Source organism: Patella vulgata, chromosome 2 (genome assembly GCF_932274485.2).
Source record: "Patella vulgata chromosome 2, xgPatVulg1.2, whole genome shotgun sequence".
Classification (NCBI taxonomy): Eukaryota; Metazoa; Mollusca; class Gastropoda; family Patellidae; genus Patella; species Patella vulgata.
The window spans coordinates 48,383,865-48,411,057 of NC_065880.2; the positions used below are offsets into that span (position 1 = coordinate 48,383,865).

Consider the following 27,193-nt stretch of genomic DNA (forward strand, 5'->3'; position numbering starts at 1 on the left):
TGTTTATGTATATTTTATTTATCTTTTATAAACAATTCATACATCTTGATATTTTTTCAGCTGTAGATATAAAATATACATGATTGATAAGATGCAGAAACGTGCTTGAAGCCAGGTAATAAAATTTCAACTTGTATACAAACAATAGTTTCATCATCTTTAGTACATCTGTTGTGTAATATTTACAACATGTTTTATGTGTATTCTGCATAAATACTATGCATAGATTGGAATGCAATTGTGACCTAATCACCTTAAAATAGAGGTCAACAGGCAAAGATATAGAACAAAATTAACGGAACCAATGGCATTAAGCCAAGAAATTTTGGTAAGGAATATATACATTTTCTTCCATAACATCTTACGCAAATACAATTTGTAGGGTAAAAAGTGATTTAGCTATAGCTGTCTGGCAGAATATCAACAATACCAGCTGTATCTCGCTACAACCTTCTGCAACCCAGAATTTACTACAATTAACGTACCTGACATTCACTGATAATTCAGCCAATATTACAGCAGACGGCAGTAAGCCTACAGGTAAGTTCACTTGTTTAGAATTTTTCTAGCCATTTCTCAAGATTTTACAAAAGTAATCACTAGCAACTGTATGCAGTCTCCACTTTTAATAATCAATCAGGCATGATATCAATTCACTTTTTATAAAGAATATATAATATTGCCATAATCTGATATTTCAATTAATAATGCATGATAGGTCAATTTGGTTTCATTAATTTTCATAACTTCAGACTTTTATCTGTAATTTATAGTGATAGGGAGGAAAGCAATGATATTGTACATCTGCCAACTAAACATTAAACAAGGTCATTTGCCTTTCTGTACAGATCTGAGCACAATTTCACCTCTAAATGTACATTGCGCAAATTATGGTGCAAATCAGTTATCAACATTTCACTAATCAAATAATCAATTTATTTTTGATCAGAACATCATTACATAAACATCTGCATCCCCCTAAAAAAATGCAACTGGATTCACCTATTTCTCTTTAGATCTTTTTAGAAAATCTATAATATTATAAAAGCTACTATATAATTAAGCAAATGAAGATGGGGCACAAAAAAAACTTTGAACAATAACATTGGTTGACCTAATTATGCTATTGTTGATATTTATGTTGTTGTATAAGAGGTAAGTATAGAGCAGATGCCAACTCTATGTTTTAAGCTATCTGTTAACACAGATTGTTGAAAGATAGAATTATTTACAGGAGAACATGCCAAGCTGGATTCTATTATTACTCGCATATTTTATCGCAACCATACAGCTGTTTTGTGATTTACCTATAGAACTATTTCTTCTCGTTTTTATATAGGAACATTTGTGCAATAAGGATTTTTTCAATAAGAATGTTAGAAATTACAATTTATAACATTATTTCAGAAAACATTTTATAGCCAAATTACTAATGTTGTACCTCTCTGCTGTATCACATACACAACCATTCTAACCATTCTATCCCTTTTGTAAAGATACAAGGTTTTATTTTTAAAAGCATCCAACATAAATGCAAGGAATTTATTACTTTCAAAAACAATGAATTATAATTTAATAGGTATATATACAAGTAGATGTCAGATTCCTTGTAAACTCCCTTCCTTAGAATTACTTCCTGCTTCTAGGTTCATCATGAAGTCTCCTTAATTGCTCTACTTGAATTTAAATCAAAAACAGGTATACTCCAGCTTTGAAACTTGAAATAAAATTAAACCCATTTGCCTTCTGGACTTGTTACTCATCAGGGGTAACTTGATAGCAGTCGGCACACGCCAGTCTAGCCGCCTATTAAAACATTCTCTTGTTCTCAAATGTATGTTTGAGGGTCAAAGATGAAAGTTTATTTGTCCAAAGGTTGAAGATCTTTCATTTTCATCACTTAACTTAAGTACCGAAGAGGAAATAATAGGGCTTTATTTTTATATCATCTTCACATATCAAAGCCATCTGCTCTCAGAGAGAGAGAGAAAGAGAGAGAGAGAGAGAGAGAGGTTTTAATGTCCACTCAACACAAACTGTACTCTTCAAAAAAAGTAGGGGATATTCAGAAACAATACAAAACTGCGGAAATGCACTGCTGTTTTTATTAAAGGTAACCAGTGTATGTTAATAACAGGCCAAATGCCTACACATGGACATAAACAGTTCATATGGGCGGCTTATCTGACGGCCCCATTTCACTCGCAAAGAGATACGTTTTTGATTTTTGTCTTAATAATGAAAAATTGCTCCACCAATCCTTAGACATTCAGCAATTCGTCGCGGCATGCTCCTAATCAACTGTCCAATCACGATTTGGGGCAATCTGACCCAATCCTCTTGTAGTGCCACAGCCAATTCTTGCAGTGTTGTCGGTTGACGTTGACATCGACGAACACGTCTCCTGATCAAATTAAACGTAACACACTAAAGCAAAGATACGCTAAACAGTAAATCTTATGCAAGAACCAATAGGAATCCTGACATGGATAGATAAACCAGCACGCGGCAGTTTTCATCAACCCTTCCTTGAAGTGTCAAATTTGATAATGAAACCCTCCCACGTGTATGACGCTATTGCGTGTCGCATGTGCAGCTCAGTGGTTCTGTTAGGGCGATAAGTGCTTCATCTGTGAACATACTCACAAAGCATGTCAAGTGTCCATGACTAATTATCATATCACAACCTGCATAGGTATTTGCATTTCAATATCCCCTACTTTTTTTTAAGAGTATGTCATTTCAAGACTAACGAAATGAAATGGAGTTTAACGTCCTACTGTGCTCCGACTGGGCTAATAAAGACGGTGTACGCCATATAGTGTGCTATGAGGGAAATTTTGCTCGGGGCTGCACCACTATGGCTTACTCTTATATCAAATTCCAACTGCCAAGGGATCTTTTATGCGCACATTAATGTATACAAGGGTCCTCGGTTTTTCATCCCATCTGAATGACTAGACACCTGTCCTTGTCAGACCCTCCATCCTGCACCACTTACAAGGGGGAACCACGTCAGAAAATCCTGATGAACTTTCTGGGCCAATGTAAGGATCGAACATGCGACCTCTAGGCTAGCAAGCCAGCGTCTTACCCACTTAGCCACTGTGGCTCCCCATTTCAAGACTACCATATGGTTCAATTTTATTTCAATTATTCGCTTGCACGTAGGGGTCTTTAGCAATGAGAAGAAACCAGAGGACCCTGAGAAACCCCACGAGGTTGGACAGACAACCCTACTCCTTGTCACGTACAACTGGGGAATTGAAACCAAGCCAGTTGACTCATCTCTTCTCTTCTTAAAGATCCATAATCTACAAATTACATTTATGTTAAATATATGTAAATATTGATAAAAAAAAATGTACAAAGACTATCTGATAGAAAAATAGCACTTTGGTTCAACTTCAATACTAAAATTGTGCATTTACCAGATTTTCAGATCACATTTTAACATTTGATAGCTATTAGTATTTAGAACAACATGCATTCATCACATGATTGGAAGGCTTCTTGTATCAAATTTTACATAGTATACTCAATTACCTATCTCTATATACATATCATGTGGTAAACACATCATTGTAGAATGTGATTGTAGAGTTACAGTAAAAATAAATCTGTTTATTATTTGTTAAGTGCTTCACATGCCTGTTTATTTTCACTCATTAGAGACTAACTGATCTATTCATTAATTCACAAGACTTTCATCATCAAAGACAGACCAACCCTACTCTGCCAGAGTATCAATTATATATGAAATTTCAATTTAATTTAGGACCAGTTTCAGTTCTAAACTGATTATTTATTGGTAAAATGACCAACTCCTGGAACAAATCATAATTCAAAGTAGTTTGTTCAGAAATACTCAACATCAGTTGTTCCATTAGGCTTTAGTTAGACAGCTAGGACAACATGCACTTCCTTTGTAACAAAAGTCAATTTATGCCATTTATTCTGAAACTTAACTTGTTCTACTGAGCTTTTCTAAAAGTAAACTATTGGGTTTTTTTCTGAAAAAGACCTAGTATGGTAGTATATTGAATCTTCTGAAAGTCAGCTTGTTTTATTTAGCCTTTGTAAATATGGTCTCAGTTTTTCTATTGTTATTGATAGTATTATTCTTCTGAAGTTCAAGAAATTTATTTATTTTTTCTGAAAGTGAGTTTGTATTTTTATACATCAAAGTTTAATACTGTTTGTTCCTAAAGTCAACTTGCTATCATATGGCAAACCCTCTTGTTGTTGCTTGATTTTGTAGAATATACCTGATTTTGTGGAATATACAAGCATTGTTTTGTTTTGAATTTTGACATGCTGACACACAGTGTCTCCCAGTCACCTTTAAAGGGGTACAAGGATATAGGATGCCCATCATACAATGTATTAAATTCAATAATGTTCTACTGAACAGCTGGATTCAAATTTTCATTTTATTTTAATCTATCTTGAATGTTCATTATTTTGTACTTAGGTAGGCATTGTTTAAATTCTTTTCCAAAAACAATTACAAAAAAGTATTATTTTTGTATGGGAAATACTCTGGTGTATGCTATATGATAGTTATTAATTTCTGTTTTTATATGTATTCTTGTGTAAGTGGATTACCAGATGATATGAATAAATTAAGATCATTCTAAAACGAGATCATTTTTAATGTCCGATAACGAGAGAGAGAGATATGGGGTTTAACATCCACTCGACACAAACTAGGTCATTTTGGGACTAAAATATGGTTCAATTTTATTTCAATAATTCACTTGCACGTAGGGGTCTTTTGCAGTGGGAGGAAATCGGGGAACCCGGAGAAAACCCACGAGGTTGGACAGGCGACCCTACTCCTTGTCATGTACAACCAGGGAATCGAAACCATGCCAGTTGACTCAATGACAGGCCATGTCAGATAGCCATTATCACAATAAGTAATACTGCTAAAAGCCCAAAATATCACACGTCATTTGAAAGGTGAAAATAGAACTAGAAACAAGAGACAGTAACAGAATAAGATTTTACAATCTGCTCATACCCCTTATTACACTTAAGTGATTTCCTATTTTGTTCGTTTATTGGGCTTAACATTCACTTCCACCAAGGGTGATAGAGAATCAGTGAGGTCCTTAGTATATCTGTAACATGTATCATATATGTACCTGTAGTAAGAGTATTTCTAAAACCTGTTAGTTCAATTGGTCTACACTTTTATTAACAAGATTATCTTTTGCTTGACTCAAGTGAAGGTTATACTATTACTGAGAATTACCTGTATGTAACAACCGGTAACTCATTAAGACTGTTTATTTTATCAGAGGTCTGATCTAGGCATGTTATTAAAACTAATTGTAAAACATCTGTTTCTAGTAGTCACTGGAACAACATGTTTACTATACAACTGTGGTCCCAAACTCACTAGATATAAGTTAAAGGTAAAAGTAAAGGTACATTAATAGGAATGCTAACCCATTTACTACCAATCCTGTAACTTTAGACCAACTGTTGATACCATGCCAAATCTAAGAACAGAACCCACACTTCCGTTCCATGTTAAGTTTATTTTGGTTTTAATAGTCGCAGATAAAATCACACAGCTATATGGCTGTAAACATCATAATATATTATGAATGAAAGGGTTAATTCAATTTATAATGTCTTATAAAAAGCTGAATACCCAGATTAAATGTACATTTACTAGTTGTAAAGAGATAAAAGAAGGCTATGGAACCAGCTATCCCTTTTATCAGTAACTGGTATTGAACTCTTCCGACTGATTAGACTATTCGGAAACCCTTACAAGGGTAACAATTTTACTGGGTTCAAAGTAAACTACCTGGGTTGATAGTTGGTTTTACATAGGTTGCTTGTCATGTTACCAGCTAAAACAGTTGATTAATATGCTAAGTTAAGCATAAAGTAGTTTTGTGGGTTAATTAGACATTAACAGATGAGAAAGGCCTAATATTTATTACATCTTTGTGAGGCTATGGATTAACACAGAATTAGTGACATCTTCTCCAAAAAGTTGAGATTCTACATTTAGGGTCGTGTTGACTAATTAGTCTTCTTTGTTCATCCGGAATCGCTTTTCTAGACCACGGTCTATATTGCTCCAAATATTACTCCTGCTAGTGGCGAAAGTCACTCAAGGATCTGGCTCCAGGGGACTTGGCGATGAGTGAAAATCCCTGTGGCGGAAATCTAGGAATGAAGCACCCATCGTTGCAGAAGACCCCTTACTCTTGCCCGGTTCTATCATGGCAATTCCAACTGTTAGAGCCTCTCTGGTTCTGCAGGAAAAGGATGCTCTATATACAGAAAAAGAGTTTCACAAGAGGTACTTGTTAACAAGTCTTCTACCTCATCGTGGTCACCAATGGTCTCCTCAATAGTTCTTTATCTTATATGATTTGTTGAGACTTACTTTTTTGACAATCACCAGTTAAGAGGAAATAAATCCAATCACATTTTCCACCAAACAAAAGAAAAAGCATTTGATAAATTTATAATATTTCATGGGGTTTGTAAACCAATTTTTACTATTGCATGACAAGAAGCCAATAATAAGATTACCCAAGTATTTTGCTATAATCACCCAAACATCATCATACTATACTACAGTAACTATTGACTACATCTAGGATGTTGACCACAGTCAATCTAATTCTTAGCTTTAGGACACTTAATGTACGGATATTACAACTATCTTATCAATCATATTTCTGGAATAAATATTGATAATGTGGATAAGTCTTTGCACTTAATTGTCAAATCAATATTAATGTATAATTAACACAACAATGTCATATCAAAGTCACCCCTAGCACCAATAATATGTTTGCTGGATATATTTAGAACTGTAGGCCATAAAATTTGACATTTCTTCATAAAAAGAAATATAACAAATAAAATAAATTCTTTTATAAAGAAACTACATTATACAGCAAAGGATTATTGTAAAAAAACAAAAGGTCATAGAAAATTAAACACTTTCTTCAAGCCAGGAAATAAGTAACCTATCAAAAACAATGCCAGGCACAAATTCGGGCTTTGTCAGACACAATGTCTCTGTGTCATTTTGTCAGATTTTTGACTGCAAGACATACAGGATCAAAAAGTGGTCTTTACACAAAAATATTTATAGCACAATTTTGCATCAGGTCTAAAGAAAATTTGTTTTAACAATAGTTTAACTGGGAAAAATTGGGGTGGGGAGGGGGATTAAATTAAACCTATAATATACGTTAATATAGTCTTATTAATTCATCAATATCATTTATAGACAGATCACTTGATTCTGTTTAATACTGCATGATCCAAGTATTCTGTTTATTCTAACTAAAGATTGATCACAATCTCAAATCAAAACAAGGATTCAGGGGCCCATTCCGAACTTCAAACAAAATCAATTCTCATGATTAACACAGTCAACAGACATTAATAGTCGATTCCTGAGGCAGTAAATCTAATATTGCATCTCTATATTTAATACTCTTGTTATAGTAAATATGGTTTGTCAATATGTAATAAAGACTGGCTTTCTGGATGAAAGTCAATGTTTGAAGAGTAATTACTCATACAGATTCTATGTCTGTTGAGATGTCTAAATGCAGGACAATGCCATGATTTATTCAGGAATCAGAACACTTTTTGGTTCTTGCTGGAGAATTCTAATTAAAATTTTATTACCGTTATCAACAAGCATAATAAACTGACTGTAAAGGAATGACAATGAAGTCTTGCAGAGCATCTGGATTTTCCTATTAACAGATGTAGAATTTTTTCTTTTAACAACAATACTACTTTTCTTTAAATTGCACAAAATTTATGCACGTAAAATGAATATGGAAAAATTATTAAAAAGTTTATTTCATCCCTCTAAAGTTAAATTTATGGCCTTATCAAAAGATATTTAGATACAGAATATTTCATAATTTTATCAATTGTGACTCGAGTAACTCATCCAAAGTTTAAGCATCATATCTTGAGTATATCTGAACCATCTAGTTATTTTTACCCATGTTGTTGAGATTTCCAGCTGTTATCTAGTTTTTCTACTTATTTGTGAAGTGATGGGGTGTAAAAATACTAAATAAACTACAAAACCATCGACATGAGCAGCATTTATCTTTTTCTTTGATGAAAAGACCACCTAATGCAGAAAATTATCTTTAATTTAAACAGTAATTGACTGACCATTTCACTCTTGTAATGAATTATCTCAAAACTGAGATTAAAATTCTGATTTGGTTTAAATGCTGATTCTGAATAACTTTGGCTCAGGCACTAAAATGGTTAGATGTAATTTGACTTAGTTCTTATAATTGTTATGAACTGTTTTAGAAAGTGAAAATTCAACATGGTGCCATACATTCATATTATTTCAACCATTTTTCTATTATCACAAAATACTCTTAACTACGAATGAAGGCATATATAATTTAAATAAATTGACAAAGAACAGGTTGACAATAATTTGGCGCAAAATTTGTCTTTATTTGAATTGGGGGTTGGCTGATGGATTAAGTGAAGTGTGAAATGGACAGCTGTAAAGTAAAAGATTACATTGACCTTCAACTTGGCCATTTTGACATCTGTTGTAGTTTAACAGGCAGACACACACTAATTGTCCATTCAAAATATCATTTTTTCTCCCTGACATTTAAATTTAACTTGAACCAGACAAACACCATAATTTTAGGGGGTGTCTGAACAAAGCTAACCATACATTTTTAGAACATTTTCTGTACAACTTTCTTTTATTTCCAAGAATATACATGTACTGTCATTATGATTAATATGTATTTTTACCAAAATAGACACATAATAAAAAATCTAAGAAATAGAAAAAGATGAGAAAAAGATTTCATCTCACATCCCATGTCTACATTTGACAAATCTTTTGGGTTGTATACCATGTCACAAATAATGAATAGTCCGATGATTACTGTTTGATGACAAGTTTTATTTTATTTTTTCCTCCTCCCTCTACAATAATGTACAAAGATCAATCACATGATACATTAAAATAAATGCCAAATAGTACAGGTTTCATTCATTAATTCTAAAAATTTCAAATACACCAAATATCTCAACCCTGAATTGCTATTTAAATGCCATATATAGTACAGGTTTCATTCATTAATTCTAAGAATTTCAAAAGCACCAAATATCTGAACCCGAAATGGAATTTGAATGATGAAGTATATATGGTACTCTGATAAGTAGAAAGCTATCTGAGGTTTGAAATAGACTTGAAAAATTATGTGTGGTAGATGTAAGGTATATCAAGTACAAAATAAAATCTGAGAGAGAGTTTGGCGACCCTTCATCACAAACTAGGCTATTTTATGACTAAGATACGGTATATTTACTATTTGTCAAATATAAGCCTTGGATCAAAAACTAATTACTTGACTTAATGATACACTTTACGATCTAAAGCACACAATTTATACTAATCACACGGCCAAACCACCATAGGAATTGGTAGAGGGTCTTTTTCTTGAGATAGCATATTCAAACCTCTTGATGGGGGGGGTGCGTGGGGTTATGGGGGGTGGATAGCCGAATGGGTGCGTGGGGTTATGGGGGGTGGATAGCCGAATGGTTAGCATGTGCGCGCTGTATCATAAGGTCTGTCATTGAGTCAACTGGCGTGGTTTTGCTTCCACAGTTGTACGTGATAAGGAGTAATGTCGTCTGTCCAACCTCAAGGGTTTCTCCAGGTTCTCTGGTTTCCTCCCACTGCTAAACCCCTATGCGCAAGCGAATTACTGAAATAAAACTAGCCATGTTAGTCCCGAAATGACATAGTTTGTGTTGAGTGGACGTTAAACCCCATCTCTCTCTCCCTCTCTCCTCAACCTCTTGACACTGTATAATTATGTACCGTTGCATAAACTTTTGACCTCCAAGACAAGCACACATCATGATTATGCCAATGATCAATTAAGGAAAATATCTGTGCTGTCTTGTTTTAAGAGCTTTTTTATGCAAGTTTTTCCTGTGATTTTTCTGGTTCAAAATTTCCCATAGTTGTTCATGGATTTCGTTTAGTGTTTTACCCAGGTGAACCTGATAATTGTAATAAATTAAGCATGTCCATCTGGGAGTGTAGACTGTAAGATTTAAAATTGTTTTATCTCTTTAGAGGTCTATTTCTAGCCATATTGGTGAAATTTAACAAACTGTTACTGTAAATGATGCATCATATACCAATTTGCTCTAATTTGGACACATTAGTAGAATATGTATAACAGACACTACAGCATGCATATAACTACCCAGTGATTACGTTTCTAGTGTAAGGAAAGATTTGTAATATAAGAATCTTCAATGAAAAAAATGGAATTAAACAGTTAGAAGGTTTAATGGATCCATGTGATTTAAGCGTCGACACATGGATCCAAAATTTTCACAGTCTACAACAGAATACAATACAGAACAGCTGTATTCATTCGCAAAAAAAATAGTACCTAAAATTCATGTACATTATATAGGTTTAAACGTCAAATGAATAGAGACGTCTTTAATATATACTAAATATTCGTATCATCCCAAATCGACAATAAAACAGTGAGAAAAAGGAAAATCTAAGTAATGGCAATCTAATTAACATAAAATTTACGACATAATGGATTCTTCAATGTTTTGATGGTGATCATGAAGAAAATAGGCCTACATCTGTTCTCAGGAATCCGATACGATTTTCAAAAAAAAGATCAGTAGAATTATAGATTGTTATTCCACAAGGTCGAAAGGTATGTTAGATTTTTCATTCAGTCAAGTTAGAGCGAGTTTATTGCCGTACTTTGAGCTCCAAACCCGATAGAAATGAAGGCGGAAGTGGCCATAATAGTTTTAGAGATCACTACGTGATGGCGCTCCTGCGTCGCGACAAACGGGGCCGATTTGTCCAGCCCCAGTATACAAACTGAGCCATAATGTCAAACTTGGCCCAGGTCCTATGGTATGAATTAGGTTTTTCTTCACATTTTTGGAATTATTGTAACTTTACCATTTTCCAGGTAAAGTACATTGTTTATCATATGTCCAAGTATTCCAAAATTGCAAATCACTAGTCAGACTAATCGACATCCAAATATTATGTGGTTAAATTGTCACCAGTGATTTCTTCATGACCGTACAGGGTAACATATAAATATGCACAGCTTGTAAATATGGCAGAAGGTAAAAAGCGAATGACGGAAGAGAAAACATACTTGTCATACCAGTTTCAACCTGAACAGACTTTCTATTGTAGTATTCTGACAAACTCTCACAAATAAACAATCTTATAAATTCAACATCTCATGTTTAATGAGGTAACTCGTTCCATTGACTCAGGGATCCAGTCATATTTGAAAACAATTTGTATTTGGTAATGGTATATAACAATAGACACCGTTACTAGCCGTCTGCTCATCAGAATATATTGTACAATCAGGTACGTACTAACTTCTCTTTCTTAGTTTTAAAAAAATATGTGCAATTAACTATTTCAAGTTGCAAACAATATTATTATCAAAATGACCATTAGATCAATGAATTAAGATATAGATTACTGTAACTATAGGCAAGGTATTTGTTCTTGATTTAATTTTCACCATTTCGTAACCACAAATATGAAATGGGGTTTAACGTCCTACTTTTCTGCACCAAATGAGCTAATGAACTACATATAGTCAATCATCTTTACTGATAACTTCATGCAACACATACATCTCTTAACTCCTGTTTAAAGCTACTTTCCCAGAAACATATTTATCGGGTTGTTATTTCCAATAAGAGTATGGCAATTTTGGTACATATGGAAAGCAGAAACATCCAATCTTATAAGAAGAATACTTGATTCCCTGAAAAAAAACCCATGGAGTTCATACAGGGCAAAAATGTAAGGGTTTTCCTAACTGGAAACCTGACGACTAGTAATGTCTGCATAAGTAACATCAAAGGTAACACGTGAAGATTGCCCATGTTGATATATATATTGATATATAGTCAGCGATTAAAGACAACATCATCTTGTATATGCAATGAATTGTCCTCCGGCTTTGCACCCGTTGGTAGATTTCGAGACAGCTAAGTCACCAAACTGTTTCACAGAAGATTACGAAAGTCTTACTGCCTTTAACATGTGATGTCACATCTTGTGGTGTCAATCATTGGCCCAATGGCGCATGTATTGTTTACATAAGACGTTACTGGTTTGGGCAGAATGGTACCTTTTAATACCCATTTACACTAAATAGGAAATAATTTTTACCTACAAATACTTCAAACGTCTTTATTTATTTTTCTAATACATAAAATTGTTTTGTAGAATTTAATTTGTCGGAGGAAAAAGGTCATCCTTATCAGTGATTGTAGCGGCCTAGTGAATATTCACTGCTAATCAGTGTGCTAAGTCACATGACATAAACATGAACTCTTTTGATCGATTTTTTATAGCAAGGGTATTCCCAGACAATTACAATGTTTGAGAAGGATTTGAAGCAAAATATGATAAATTAATTAGTATGAATATGTTTTTAGTCCACATATATCATCAAATCACCCAGTTTGTAGCTGAGAATGTATTTTTAATCGTAACTTTGTATTATTTGAACTCAACAGCCCATAAAATCAACAAAATGGCAAATCAATATATTGTTTCATGAAAGTGTAAATGATTTGGTTTATTATAGACAAACAATATAATAAACTTCCACATGAAAGAAGACAACATTAAAGTAATCTTTTTGGGGGATTATCAAGTCTGCTGGAAGCTGACTATTACAGGCATTTTCTTTTTTAATACTTTATCCAATACTTTATCCAAACTAAGTTATCATTCAACCATATGGTAAAATATGTTCAGAGATTTTAAGAGGGGCTTATAATAAGATTGATTTATCTGTTCAAAGGAGGGGATTATAGGGAGATATAAAAGGGTACTACAGAGCACACATGCCATGTAAATTAAATACTGTACATGATGACAGATGACAGAACAATGTGTTTAAAATTAGAGAAGTGTTCAATATTTACACAATAAATAACTTTTCAAAATTTAAACTTATATCAATTTAAATCTGTGAGTTATACAGACAACTACATTTGATTAAAAGAAAAAATGTTGTTAAGTGATGCTACAAAAAATATGTCGGATCCTCCACATAATTATCAACCAGCATTATAAGTCGCGCAAACACTATCTTTCTTCAGAAAGTACAGATTTAGAACAAGAAATCTTGGAGAAGAAATATGTTTTTTTCATTTACGAATCTTACCTTATATATGATGCAAACTGGTTCTACATTAAAAAAAATGACATTAAACTTAAAGTAGAAAATGTGTTTGAAAATCGGGGATTAAACTTACAGAATTATAAAATACAAATTTGTTTCAGGTTATTAATATTACAGACTGGGCTTTTAAAAAAAAGGTACATTACACACAAAAATTACATTTAATAAGATATACAAAGATACAGGAATATTCATTGGAATTTATTTGTTTAGACTCACTTCAAGCAAAAAAAAACCCTTGAAATCTTTAAAACTTTAAATCTACAAATAGGTTGTCTGCTTGGCAACAAGAAAACTTGAATTCCCCATATATTCAAGCCATCTTATAGACATCCATCTCTCACCAGAAGGTAAAAGTTTTTACTTTAATTTGGAAGACATCATTATATCTACCATATGTATCCCATTAATTAGCACAACAAATTCGCAAGAACTAATAACCTTATTAACATCATGGACTTAACACATGTGAGAGCAAGAATCATACTTCCAAAAAACTCAAGCAGTGTCTTAGGGTTTTTTCTGAGAAGGATCATCTGTTTTGTTTTATCAGCAACCTAAAGAAAGTGAATGTTTTAATTTTTCTTTAAACTGTTCATGGTTAATCAGCACTAAGTCTGGGCCATCAAACTACAGATTAAAAACTGAATTAGTGAAGAAAGTAACAACAAGTTCTTTTAATAGCGGACAGATTCCAGATTAGACGAAAGATTAATTTGGGCAAAAAAAGACACAGCAAAACAAATTACTCACAAGTGTCTATCATACATCAATCTGGTTTTTCTGGACATAACCCAATTTAAGAATCTTTAACATTATAACTGGCAGTTTAATTTATAATCTGAAAACAATTAATGTCTAGTAATCAAAATGTAGTAAAGAATTGTGTATCAAAGAATACAACAGCTAACTGTCTATTTTTTTCTACTATCCCAGACAATAAAATTCTGGAGGCTGATAAAAGACTTTTTCAAGATACCAAAATATGATCCTCTTTTTCTAAGTTTATATGGACTTCTTTGTTTACAATCTTTAATGTACATATGTCTGTTAAACGTCTTACTATCAGTTCTGCTCTGTTGCTTCTTCATATTTCTGATAAATTTATCGTACTGTTATTTAGTTTATGTGTTTCTATTTAGAAAGAATTACTTTTAGAAAATATATGGCAATATTGTTGATAAATTAGTTATCTGTAAAGCAAGAGAGAAAAGAAGAAAATTTTATCAATGACTGTCTGTTGTAGAAATTGCTGGGAATACGAAACAACTCAGCTGATATGTTGTAAGGTAGTAAAAAATATCAAATTACGACAGACTTGAAGTGATTTCTTGCCTGTCTCAGAGGGGGCTTTTCATCTTGAAAGTTTCCACTAATCAAATTTTTCTGCATCTCCAATCTAACTGCTCAGCAACAATTGCAGACCAAGCGGCATGTGCCAATGTTTATACAAGGCCAATAACATCAGGCCATTTTGATTAATTTCAGACATTTAATGTTATTTTCCACTAGGTGTTATATCATGGTCAACAGTGTCAGCTTCTGTTATCATCTTTAATATCAATAAGACAGTATTTATTTAACATGGCGGTTCAAAATTTCCACACATGACTCTAGTTAGTTGAAATCTTGGAATTAATCAAAACTGGAAATCATTTCCATCATTCTGAAACACGAGTATCAAAATTTACATAATGAATCTTCATTTTACCATGGCTATGCTTTATTCAAAACAATGAAATGAAAATCGATAATAAACAAACAACTCTTTCATTTAAAAAAGAAAATAAATATACATAGATAAAGCATCTGCCAGTTTTTAATAGGTGTTATTTCACACCTTCCACAGGTACAAAAGAAAGCTTAATCAATCAATTAATTAGATCAATTACCAAGGATTTAATTAAACTACAAAAACAACAATAAAATTAGTTACAGACATACATGTCTAAAAGATTTTTTTTAAAGAAATCAAGGCAAGTGATGAAATATCCCCCTGTGGTTCCATATCTTAAATCTTTCTGAATTCAGTAAAGATAATATCTGACACTTATGACAAGTTTCATTTCAACTGTGATCAAAAGGGATTAGTAAAAACAAAGTCAGGTCTCTTGAAATGTACTGTTGCTTTGACATATAATAATGTCAGAGATTGACATTTCTATAAGTTTATACAAATTTAGTGACATGATGAGAAACTTGAAACTCCTTCATCTGAGGTGTTGCACCAATATTAATCTGTAGAATCTGAGTTCAAAACTTAATTAACAATAGATCAGATATATAAAGGTGTTAATATGATATAAGAAGTGTTAATGTCAACTTAATGAACTCCATGTTATTCCACACCAAATTAATCATTTCACACATCAAAAAATAACTGTTAAAAGATGTGAGAAACTGTTTAAGTTCATTTAACAAGATAAACTTTATCACATCTTGTCTTGAGAGTAAACAATTACATTAATCCACTTTAATGCATGCCAATATAACCAATTTGTTTCAAATTTTGTTTTATTCTTTTCTAATTTCAAAACTTTGGGCTTCTTTTAAAACTTGCAGAAAACCATTCCAACAGAAAAAAAAAATCAATAAAAAAGCTTACTGAGAAAGAAAATTTAATATTTGGAACTCTTTTAGAAATCAGCATGTACATGAATGTTTTAAGTGAAAACACTTGAAAAGTACAAGAGTATGAGTATTTGGGTAAATTTTCAACAAACTTAAACCATCACTCTTTGACTTCAATGACAGCTGGCACACGCCGCTAATAAACATCAGCCCTCAGGCATTATTTGATTGGTTCATTTTCGATCAGCTGCTGGTGTGGCCCAGGCGTGTGCCACAAACAAAGGCTGTTTGTAGTTTCCCTCATTTCTTATACAGGGGCTAACAAGTTTTATAGTACTGAAAAGAGCTATCCTCTTCAAAGTCTATTGTCCTTATCAAAAGAAATTTTGCGAGGGCACACGACCAGGTGTATTACTGAAATCTTAGAATGACTGTTATGGGAGGGAAATAATGTCTGTCCATCAAATCGATATGCCTGACTGACCAACAAGACATCAAAGGCGTTTACCGCTTAAGGGTTTTCCACAATAGTGATGAACGTTTGATGTAGACGCTAGTTGATTAAACATCAAAGGTCCATGCAGGTAAGAGCAGGTGTATTATAACTACCTGTTAAAATACAGAAAGGCTAACTAGTGGATGATTTAGCAGACCTATCAGTTAAAGTGACATAAACACACTACTCATCAAAGGTCTCTTTAGCGTGCCTTCTTTATGTACCTACAAACACTTTTCTTTATACTCAATTAACAACTAGCCAATAGGAGTGTGAGGCTGTGGCCAGTTAACCTCTGTGTACACCCTGCCTAGCTAATTAACAAACAAGCTGGTAGGCACGCGCCAGCATGTATAAAGCCCAGTCGTCAGATGTGTGAGCCATTAGTTCAAGGGAAATCCTAGTGAACACATCTATGGGAGATTAGTGTATGTAGTTCATGTCTAGTGCCAAAAGGATACTATCCTCGCCTGATAACACTCAAGCTGGTATACATCTGTATTTTAGGTTGTACTATTCCAGTCAGCGCCATTCTACAGGAATTTACTACTATAACATCATGTTGTCTACTATACTGTTGTTGTTATGTTCTGTTTATTCTGTACAAGGTTAGTACTTATTGCGATTTTATGATAATTGCTTGTAAGAAGTATCAGTATTCATTTATATGTAATGCTTAATAATTAGAAAGAAAATGATTAAGAACAAAGTAATGACAAAGAATGAGTAAATTTTCTTCATGAATATCTGTTTGAGGAATATTTATAGCTACACAAATATTTTTAACAAAATACTTAGACAGTTTATTTACTATGATGATGATTAAGATATATTAGTATAGTCACATTGTGTATCTATTTAAATTTTATTCTACACAGAATAATTTTAATATTTTTTAACCAGGTGTCAAGATGTCTGCCTGCTTTAGTCAGGAGCAGAAGTCATTAGATATAAAATGCCGAGATGGTTATATGGTGCGAATTCTACACACCTTCTATGGTTTTAGTCCCACTAAAAAATGTTCCTTCCATGATGGAGACTGTACTCTACCAGAATATGAAAGTTATCCTTGTGTAGGACGTCAGTCTTGCAGCATTAATCTACCGACAGGAACTTATGGAAGTCTGGTGCCATCTTGTGGACAATACAGCAATTACTTTCAAGTGGAATATGAATGTGTTTCAGGTATGTAAAATAAGAAATACTTTCATTCAATTTGTTATTTGCTAAGATAATGTTACATATTCATTTTTCAAGTGGAATATGAATGTGGTTCCGCATGTAAAATGAGAAATATGTTCATTCAGATGATGTTACATATTCATGGTGTAAGGTGACTAACAACATAGCCATCTTTTATCATTGATTTTACATCTATACACATACATACATACATGAATCAATAAAGCAACAGACAGTAAAACTATGTCAAGTGAATGTCTGTTGTTAAACTCTATTCAACTATTGGTTGTCATAGACAATAATAATATATTGTTGTGTTGTCATTTTATCGAACAAAGTGCTAGACCGAGAATAGGATGCACCAGACACTGCTATCAACACAATTCACATAAATTTTCTGTACAGACTAAGAAAAACCTCTAATGGTATAAGAAACATCTATAAGTTTTTGTCAGTCTAATCCACCATTGAATCTTATTTGTTAAAGTATGTAATTACAACAAAATATACTAGACATCTATCAGAACTTAAAATTGGGAGGTTCAAAAAGAAAATAGAACCCACAGATAATCTAGTACAGGATGTTACGATATTACAAATGGTTCAACCTCTCCATTGATAATTAGGTTCCCTTTTATATCCTATAATTTTCACAAAGGTTTACTAACTAACTTATGTGACAGTTTAATGTAACTTATTAACTTACTTCAAACTCAAAAATAGTTAATTACTTACATACCATGACCACCAAACTGTTTACACATTTTCTGTTTGGCTTTTGGAGGTGTTTATGTTGGAATAAACTAACATAACATTTTTGAATGTCAGATTTATTAACAATTCTAAGATGAAACTTTAATACGCCCTAATAAAATAACTGTGTGTACAAGAAAACGATGGCAGATATAAAGCAGTACATATGACATTTTGAGTAACTCTGATGATTTGCGATTCTACTTAACATATTGACATGTGCTGGTTTCTCATACACACAAAACTTATGTATGGAAGCCTAATCTAGATTTAAATTCCTTTATTTAATATTTAAAGGTAAAATATTCCAGAATAAATGACAATACAGATTTTCAGACCATACAAACACACAAAAAAGTAGTTTTACAAAAAAGCTCATTGGTCCGAAAAATGATTCAAACTGACAAATGATGTACGAAGTTGACATTACTTCCATTTCGATTTTTATTTTAATCATCTAATTTACCAGTTATAGACCATATTTCAGCGCCTTTTTAATTTTTTAAAATTTAAATAAAACGAATGTTTACCAGCCTTCTGCCACATTGTATCTTTAATGATCATTGGATATGGTGAATGGTTGCATTCATTCAGACTTCAGATATGCATGTTTTTAAACAAAAAAGTCATTTTATTCAGTTTAAAAACTTCAGTTTTGCATCAATTGCTCTGAGAATGATCACATACTGGTATCACATAAAATTACCAATATAAAACATTTATCACAATAAAAAATAACATCTGCTCATAAAACAAATAACTTCACAGCTTTCAAAACATTCCTTGATGAAAAAGGTCCAGGTCATTATGATTGGTTAAAAAAAGTTCAAAATGCTGACAACCCGCCAAAATCTGAGCTTGTTGAATACAATAGAGAGAGACCATCTGCCATGTTAGAGAATAGATAAATGTAACAAAAGATGGGAGATCTCCAGCTGCTGTAGCTTGAACATGAATTTAGTTTACCAGACAAAAAAACTGTTTTAAACTTCATTTAGCTATATCATGTTCCTAAATGCGAGCAATTTGAATTATATAATCTTTTCACAGTAAATCACAAAGATAGAAAACATCAACAGCCGAGGTAACATTACATAGGAAAAAGATGAAGAGATTATTAATAGAACATACAAGTTATCAAATTATCTACCATAGTATTAAAAGACAACTAATGAATTACAGTATGTCCTTGATAAAAGGATTGAAGATCTTTATGGTATTGTTTTTTTTTTTGTTTTTCATAGATGCCCAGACTCATGACCTTTGTCAAGTTTCAACATTAACAGATCAAAGTGGCTATATATCTACACCTCGATACCCTAACAACTTTCATAACACCTTATCATGTTCTGTACGAATACAGGCGGCACCCACCCAAAAGATCCTTCTCTACATCATTGATATGGAATTGGAGCCTAAAGGCAAGACTGACTGCTCTGATCTGATGTATTTTAATGATGGATATCATAGTATTACTCTCTGTGGTCGCCGATCAAACGATACCTTTCAGTCACATGGTGACTATCTATTAGTTGAATTAAAGGCTACATCAGGCAACAGTAAAGGATTCTGGTTATACTATGAAGGTAAGACTAATCTGTTATCTACGTATTTCTCTTTTGACCAAATTCACTTTGATTTGAAAATCTTATCTGTAATGGTTGAGTAATTGGTTAACTAGCTTTTCAAGTTTTTACTTAATTATCTGTATGAAGGTATTTATATCTTCAAACAGTAATAAATGCATGGCCAAGTTTCAAAAGTAGCCATAAAATTTCATTCAAATTGTTTATCTTTTATGCAGCTTTTCCCAAACTTCCAAATTATGTACCAACAACGGAAGAGCCAGGACAAGATGACAACATTTCACCAACAATGGCTTCTAATCATCCATATTTTAACAAACCCCAGAATAACAGAAAGCCAATAACTTCATCATTTATGTCTAAACTAACAGAGAGAAATGAAGACATCACCAGAGATACAACATCTACACCTATACCCGTTTATCACGATTATGTGAAAAATGGTGGAAACAGCAAAACATTGCCATTTGGTAAGCTTCATTGTCAGACTAAATTATCATATATCCATAACTATTAAATATATAAATCAATTGGACATCCAATTAAATTGATGGAATACAAATTACACCTTTGTTTCATTATAATGCTGTTGTAGAGGTCCACTAAAATAATACCCTTTAGAAGTGCAAGTCCTGTATAATATTAGACTGAAAGCTAATAAGGCTTCACCATAAAAAGGTTGTTGGGTTGTTGTCAGGCATATCTACTGAAACCTGCCTTGTACTAGTTGTTTAGATGAGTTCAATGTTTTGCTATATAACAGGGAATAATAAATTAATTATAACATCTCTATCCTGAGCATCATAAGAAAATTGCCAACCTGTAATGATAAACATCTCATGCTCTCTCTGTCTTAATCTTTCCGTCTTAAATAATAGATATAACCAAGTTAATTAGATGGATCTTTTTTTTATCTACTTGTAGCTGCTATTGCTGGAAGTGTGATTGGGACTTTAACACTAGTATTGCTGGTATTGTTAACACTACTAGCCATAAAATGGTATGTCATTGATTTTTATTAAACATAAATACAACTATTAATTTTAATTATACCATTTTCATATACTTTTAAATATTTTTATTATTTGAATTTCTCTTGTTTAATTTCAATCTCAGTACCTTTGAAATAACTACCTATCATAAGTGTATATTATTAGGGATCAATTTCAATTCAATTTAATTTTTTGTTTTATATCTGTACAGGCTAAAAGAAAGGAGATATTTCCAGAACAAAGAAAGATTTCTGGAAATAAGAAACCCAGCCTTTAGAAGTAGTGGTGATTTTAATCAGTGTAATAATGACTATAATCCATATGGAAATGAATATTGTTATGCTGAATGTTCTTAAGGGAAGAACACAAACATTATTTGTTGTTTTTATTGTGAATCATTCTTCAAAGTGTCTATAGGGCTTATTGCATTAGTAAGAAGTGTTAATTGTGTGATGACATCAGTTTGAAAGACAATGGTAAACAAATCAGATTACCGTCCAATTAAAGATGACATATTTTCTGTGAATATCTACCGATGATAAGTGCCATAATATTATTTATTTGTATATAAATGTTACTAGTCATCTAATCACATCAGTGTAAATATATCATAATTATTTATTTATTAATTAATATTTTCAAATATTGTATATTTATATCATAACTGTCTCACCACACATATAATCAAAATCAGATTTTAATTAGTATTTTCAAACACATGAGCTATGTGAATTTAACAGAAAATTTGATTTTTAAAAAAAGAAAAATGACAGCCTCTCTCTCTCAATCCAAATAGGCCATTTTATCCAAATCAGACTTTCTTTGGTAAGAAATTATAATCCTAATTTTTGGCTTATATAAAGTTCTCATTCCAACTTCACATGAAAAGCGTCTCTTCGAACATCCAATATATACTATTACAAGCAAATTCGTCCGATTCAAAATTTAAAACAAAAATTATGGGAGACTGTCATCCTAGACAATATTCTAGTCTAAACTATAGGAAGCAATAAAAATGCTACATCTTTAAATAATCATGTCAATATATAAAATTCACCAGTATAAATGATGTACCGGTATTGATGTATTTCACTGTTAATATATACAATGAAAAAGTTCAAAAACAAAAAGTGCAATACAGTGTTAACACTTCTAGTCATCGACCTGAATAATCCTAGTCATTATTACAGGCAGCTTGTTGGGAGTTATCTCTCTCTAAATTTGGCGTGGAATTACAGCAAATTAAGCTCAAGGAAATTATTAGCCAAAAAATTAACTGTGATATTGTCATTCATTCCTTGTTTTATTTATTATTTTCACGTATTTATATTATACGATGAAAAACATGTACATATTCTTTATTCAGGTAATTTATTGTAGATTAGTGTAGCTTTTGAAAATCTTACATCACTAGCTTTTTGACAACAGATGTTTGATAGAACCTTTGTAATGTAACACTCATAATCACTTACATATATGTAAATAGATGTACAACTAATATTATTAATAATTTATATATTCCAATAAACTGTCACGGACACAGAAATCCAATTTCATTATTTATTAAATGTATATAGAGTATATTTAGTCATTAAATTATCCAGTATTTATTCAAATTAACAATGGTAAAGTACATTTTTCTTGTATTACAGTAATTTTATATATCTGTGAACTAGTAGTAATACAGTGGCATATTTCAGCCTGGAATATTAAAAATATTATTTAGAATTATATCTTACAAAAACTTACTTCCTTCAAAAAGAAATAAAATTTAATGTGTAATATTTACCTAAAATATCACTTGTGTTACAAAAATAGGAAATTAAATCCTTCTCCAAATTTTCAATATATTTTGGAATGAATACTATTTAAAGTTTTATTCTAAATAACAATGATAACATTAATAATAGGTACTGGTAATTGATTCAGATTTATAACTCATTTATATAATTATCCTCAAAATATAGTCAATGAACATTACATATAATTCGCTTTCATTTTCATAATCTGCTTTTATTTTGTTTTTTTAAATTGGTATATCTTAAACTTGTGGTTTATTATGTATACCATGTACAACTACATGAATTGTATACAGTGTACATCATGTATACTGATTATTTTATGTAAGATGAGTGCATGTAAGTAATGTTAATAATAATAACAATACTAATAGAACTGTATGTTTGCAATTTCTGGTGTACAGGCATAATAAAATATCTAAAAATATATTAAAGATTTTTTATTTCTTCATCAAACTGGTCCCTTATCTATAGTGAATCTTACTGGATCGCTATGATGAGTGCCATGCATGACTACAGAAACAGCTTATATATAGTGTTGTTTCCTTTCGTCAGTATATGCTGCCCCTATGGATATAACCAAAACAATATCCTCATTATGGCTATATGTACATTAGTTCTGTAAATGTCATAACTGGTCAAATGTAATACTTTTAGTAGAATTTTTGCTCGAGAAATAACATATTCGCATAATATGTGATATGTACTTAAAATACTTAAATCAACTTAGTCTGTAATTGACAGTTGACACATAAAAAGGACTATTTATCAAAAACATATGTCACTCATTTACCACCAGAATTACACTTGAGTGGAATTATTCTAATTGCATCATTTGGTTTAAAGTAACCAATCATATCGTTAATTGCACAGGTTCAGGGCCATGAACAGGCTTTCTGTGCGTGATCTGCAGGAGTCTTATAAAATAAATCATAGTAAAGTTTTAAGGCAGACTTGCATTAGATTCCAGAGATCGAGGGTACATCTGAGTTCCTAGACAGCCGAGAGGCTGGATAGGGTGGAGAAGTGGTTTTAGCTATATAGTATTGTAATTTGTGCTATGCTTGTATACCTGTATTCAGTTATATGCTATATAAAATGTAGAAGTGAACTATGCATTATTATTCCTGGTAAGACAAACATCTTAAGAAACTGGAAGAAGTAAATACACAACGTGAAGCAGAAGTAAAGACAGCTAGAGACAAATCCTAGACGATCACAAGGCTACAGAAATATGTAGTAAGAAAAGATGCATGGGTCGTACGTAGGATGTGGCGACCGGTTTGACAATGTACGCTCTCCACGTCAGACAAAAGACCCATGGTGCTACATATTCTATTTGGTTGCCGTGACAGTTTCGACCTTTAGGGTAAGCAGAAAATTTGGAAGAAGATTAGAAGAAAAGAGAGTAAGCATCACATATTTTCCACATCTAACCAGTGACTGCATAGCACTGCATAGTCTTACATATTCTAATTTGATACCGTAATGAAGTTTCGACCTTTGGGGTAAGAAGTCACTTTAGAAGAAGAATACATATTGGAAGACGTTAAGAAGAAAAAAATATCTGTACAATCCAGCAACAGAAAAATTCTGTTGGAAAAAAAGAAATCTGGTGAAGATATTCGAAAATTTGGGTAAATACATTTTTTCTGGAAAATTAGATGTGTTAAATTTGTTCAAAGACCAAATAATATTAATTTAAAGTTAAAATCTGATTAGAAACTAAGTATTTAAAATTTAACTGTATAGAGAATAAATTAGAGTCATTCATAAGTTGAGATTGATAGGTTTATTAAACAATATAATATCACTGGTTAGGTGTGTATATTATCGGGTTAACATGACCTGTAGTAAATTTGAGTAAAATTAATGTTAAAGAGAAAGTTTAGGGAGTAGGTTAAAAAAAAAATGTTTTGATATAACTAAGGAATAATAAGGAAACGGAATAGGGAATAAAGTAAGGAACTAATGTTGTCTCCGGATCGCAGTGGGAAGACGGCAGATCTAAGGATGAAGTTGTGAGTGATTAACTCTAGTTTCCTAGTTGGCCGTACTTTCTACTGTGATTCGTTAATTTGTGTTTTTTGTTGTTTCGTATACTATATAATTTTAAGGCCCTTAGTCCAGGCCTTAGAGTTGTTGTAATTTAACTTTTGATTAAAAAATTAGGTTATGTTAAAAATCCCATATGGTTAATCTAGGGATGTTGGTTATAGTTTTCCAGGGAAAAAACTAAAATTATAGGCTCGTTGAATTGTGAGATTATCGCAAAGTCATTAATACGAGTTTTATAGGAGGTTAAAGTTAAGAATACGACACTTTTTAGAAAAGTGTAGGTATACGGTAAATTTTGTCCGTATATAACTTTATTTTTGCTTTAGAAACGTAATATTAACGTTTAATATATACTGCTAATTGCTTTAAGCTGTCGACATGTACACGAGATGATTAGAATGTGTAATTTGACATTAGGTCAGATTATTATAAACAATAGGTTCTAACACTGTGTTAAATTTGGCCTGACGGGTTAATATACCGGTATATGACATAGTAAACTGTATGTGTATAGACTAATGTTCCTGTGGATGAAAGTGCACTCATTCACTTGGGACATGGTTATAAATTAAATGAAATGGGGTTTTGCATCAAACTGTAGGATGGAATGGAGCGTCATTCATATACTGGCCATATTTGATTGACAGTTCTATTCTAGATAAATTAAAGTCTGGTATTGTCATAGGTGTGAGCTCAGCTTGTGTCAGTGTCAGTCTGATAGGAATGTTTATAAAAAACGAAATACAAAATTGTAAATGATTAGGTCAAAAAGGTCACATTACTGACTGAGAAATATAAAATAATAATGGAGGAATTATAAAACACAAATGGAAATTCTAAAACAGAAAACGCAATTATAAAATTACTGATCGAGTTCAGGTCAAGAGGTTAAAGTAAGTTTGAAGATTTATAATTAAAGAGACACATCAAAGTTTATTTAATAATTAAATAAAATTTAATTTTAATTAAGAGTAAGATTTACAAATACTTTTTCGAAATATTAATGTTAGACTAATATCAAAATAAAGATTTAGGAATAGTTAGTTCTTGGTCTAATGGCAATGACATATTTGATTGACGGATAAAATTGTACAAACCAATCATACTTAGAAAAAAAAAAAAGACAGTTTCAACTTGACACTATGGTAGCTGAAACAGACCAATACAAATCCAAGAAGAAGAAATGGTTTACCAGTTTACCAAATTGACATTTCCTGAGACAGAATTTAAAGTGAAACCTGAACTTTATAAATAATTCGTGTTGTGTTATAGTGTTTTGAAATTAGGACACTTGAAGATCTAAAAAAGACAATTTGTGTTTTCTGTGTTTAGGCTTAGTGAATTTTCATAGGATTTTACAGTGATGAACTTTTTGGAGAACTTTTGCATGCAACTTTTGATTTTTGATTATGTGTGTTTGTGTTTTCACAGTTTTGTTATATAGTATAGTATCATTGATATTTGCCTGTTGCATGAATAATTATAGGGTTTAGCACATAGAAGTTTTTAAGAGTCTCCTACTGTTCATTTAGCATAAATCTTGCAAGTGGGGGAGGTGATATATGTTAGATTTTCTAGATTTCTGCTACATTTATGGATAGTTATATAATTCTACAGATGTTGGTATGGTTATTGTAAAGGATTCAAGGGATCTTTTACCCAATACCGAGCAAAAAGTCTTAAAGAAAGGGACGAATGTAATACTTTTAGTAGAATTTTTGCTCGAGAAATAACATATTCGCATAATATGTGATATGTACTTAAATACTTAAATCAACTTAGTCTGTAATTGACAGCTGACACATAAAAAGGACTATTTATCGAAAACATATGTCACTCATTTACCACCAGAATTACACTTGAGTGGAATTATTCTAATTGCATCATTTGGTTTAAAGTAACCAATCATATCGTTAATTGCACAGGTTCAGGGCCATGAACAGGCTTTCTGTGCGTGATCTGCAGGAGTCTTATAAAATAAATCATAGTAAAGTTTTAAGGCAGACTTGCATTAGATTCCAGAGATCGAGGGTACATCTGAGTTCCTAGACAGCCGAGAGGCTGGATAGGGTGGAGAAGTGGTTTTAGCTATATAGTATTGTAATTTGTGCTATGCTTGTATACCTGTATTCAGTTATATGCTATATAAAATGTAGAAGCGAACTATGCATTATTATTCCTGGTAAGACAAACATCTTAAGAAACTGGAAGAAGTAAATACACAACGTGAAGCAGAAGTAAAGACAGCTAGAGACAAATCCTAGACGATCACAAGGCTACAGAAATATGTAGTAAGAAAAGATGCATGGGTCGTATGTAGGATGTGGCGACCGGTTTGACAATGTACGCTCTCCACGTCAGACAAAAGACCCATGGTGCTACATAAATTCAGATGCATGACGTCAAATTCAGATGTGTGGTGGTCCAATTGAGAGCGTTGCAGTATCAGAAGTTGTCAATCCAAAGAAGTATG

The 27,193-nt window shown here is 32.2% G+C and overlaps 2 protein-coding genes across 3 annotated transcripts in view; one reads left to right on the forward strand and one right to left on the reverse strand.

Moving 5' to 3' along the window:
• The first annotated feature begins 387 nt into the window (after window positions 1-387).
• On the forward strand, window positions 388-26,883 carry LOC126811924 (mannan-binding lectin serine protease 2). 2 transcript variants are annotated; one of them, XM_050537986.2, is made up of 7 exons: window positions 388-540; window positions 16,858-16,958; window positions 17,254-17,535; window positions 19,530-19,871; window positions 20,090-20,341; window positions 20,796-20,871; window positions 21,075-26,883. In XM_050537986.2, the coding sequence occupies exons 2-7, from the start codon at window positions 16,910-16,912 to the stop codon at window positions 21,217-21,219; spliced, it is 1,146 nt and encodes a 381-aa protein (XP_050393943.1). In that variant the 5' UTR covers window positions 388-540; window positions 16,858-16,909; the 3' UTR covers window positions 21,220-26,883. The 2 variants fall into 2 exon arrangements, with proteins under 2 accessions (XP_050393943.1, XP_050393941.1); XM_050537984.2 differs by lacking the exon at window positions 388-540 and having other exon boundaries at window positions 16,580-16,958.
• Window positions 14,578-27,193, reverse strand: part of LOC126811919 (activating signal cointegrator 1 complex subunit 3) — an 86,313-nt gene continuing 73,697 nt past the window's right edge. The window contains exon 35 of the mRNA XM_056099143.1: window positions 14,578-14,949. Coding sequence (XP_055955118.1) covers window positions 14,919-14,949 — 31 coding nt within the window. The 3' untranslated portion in view covers window positions 14,578-14,918. The remainder of the gene's footprint in view (window positions 14,950-27,193) is intronic.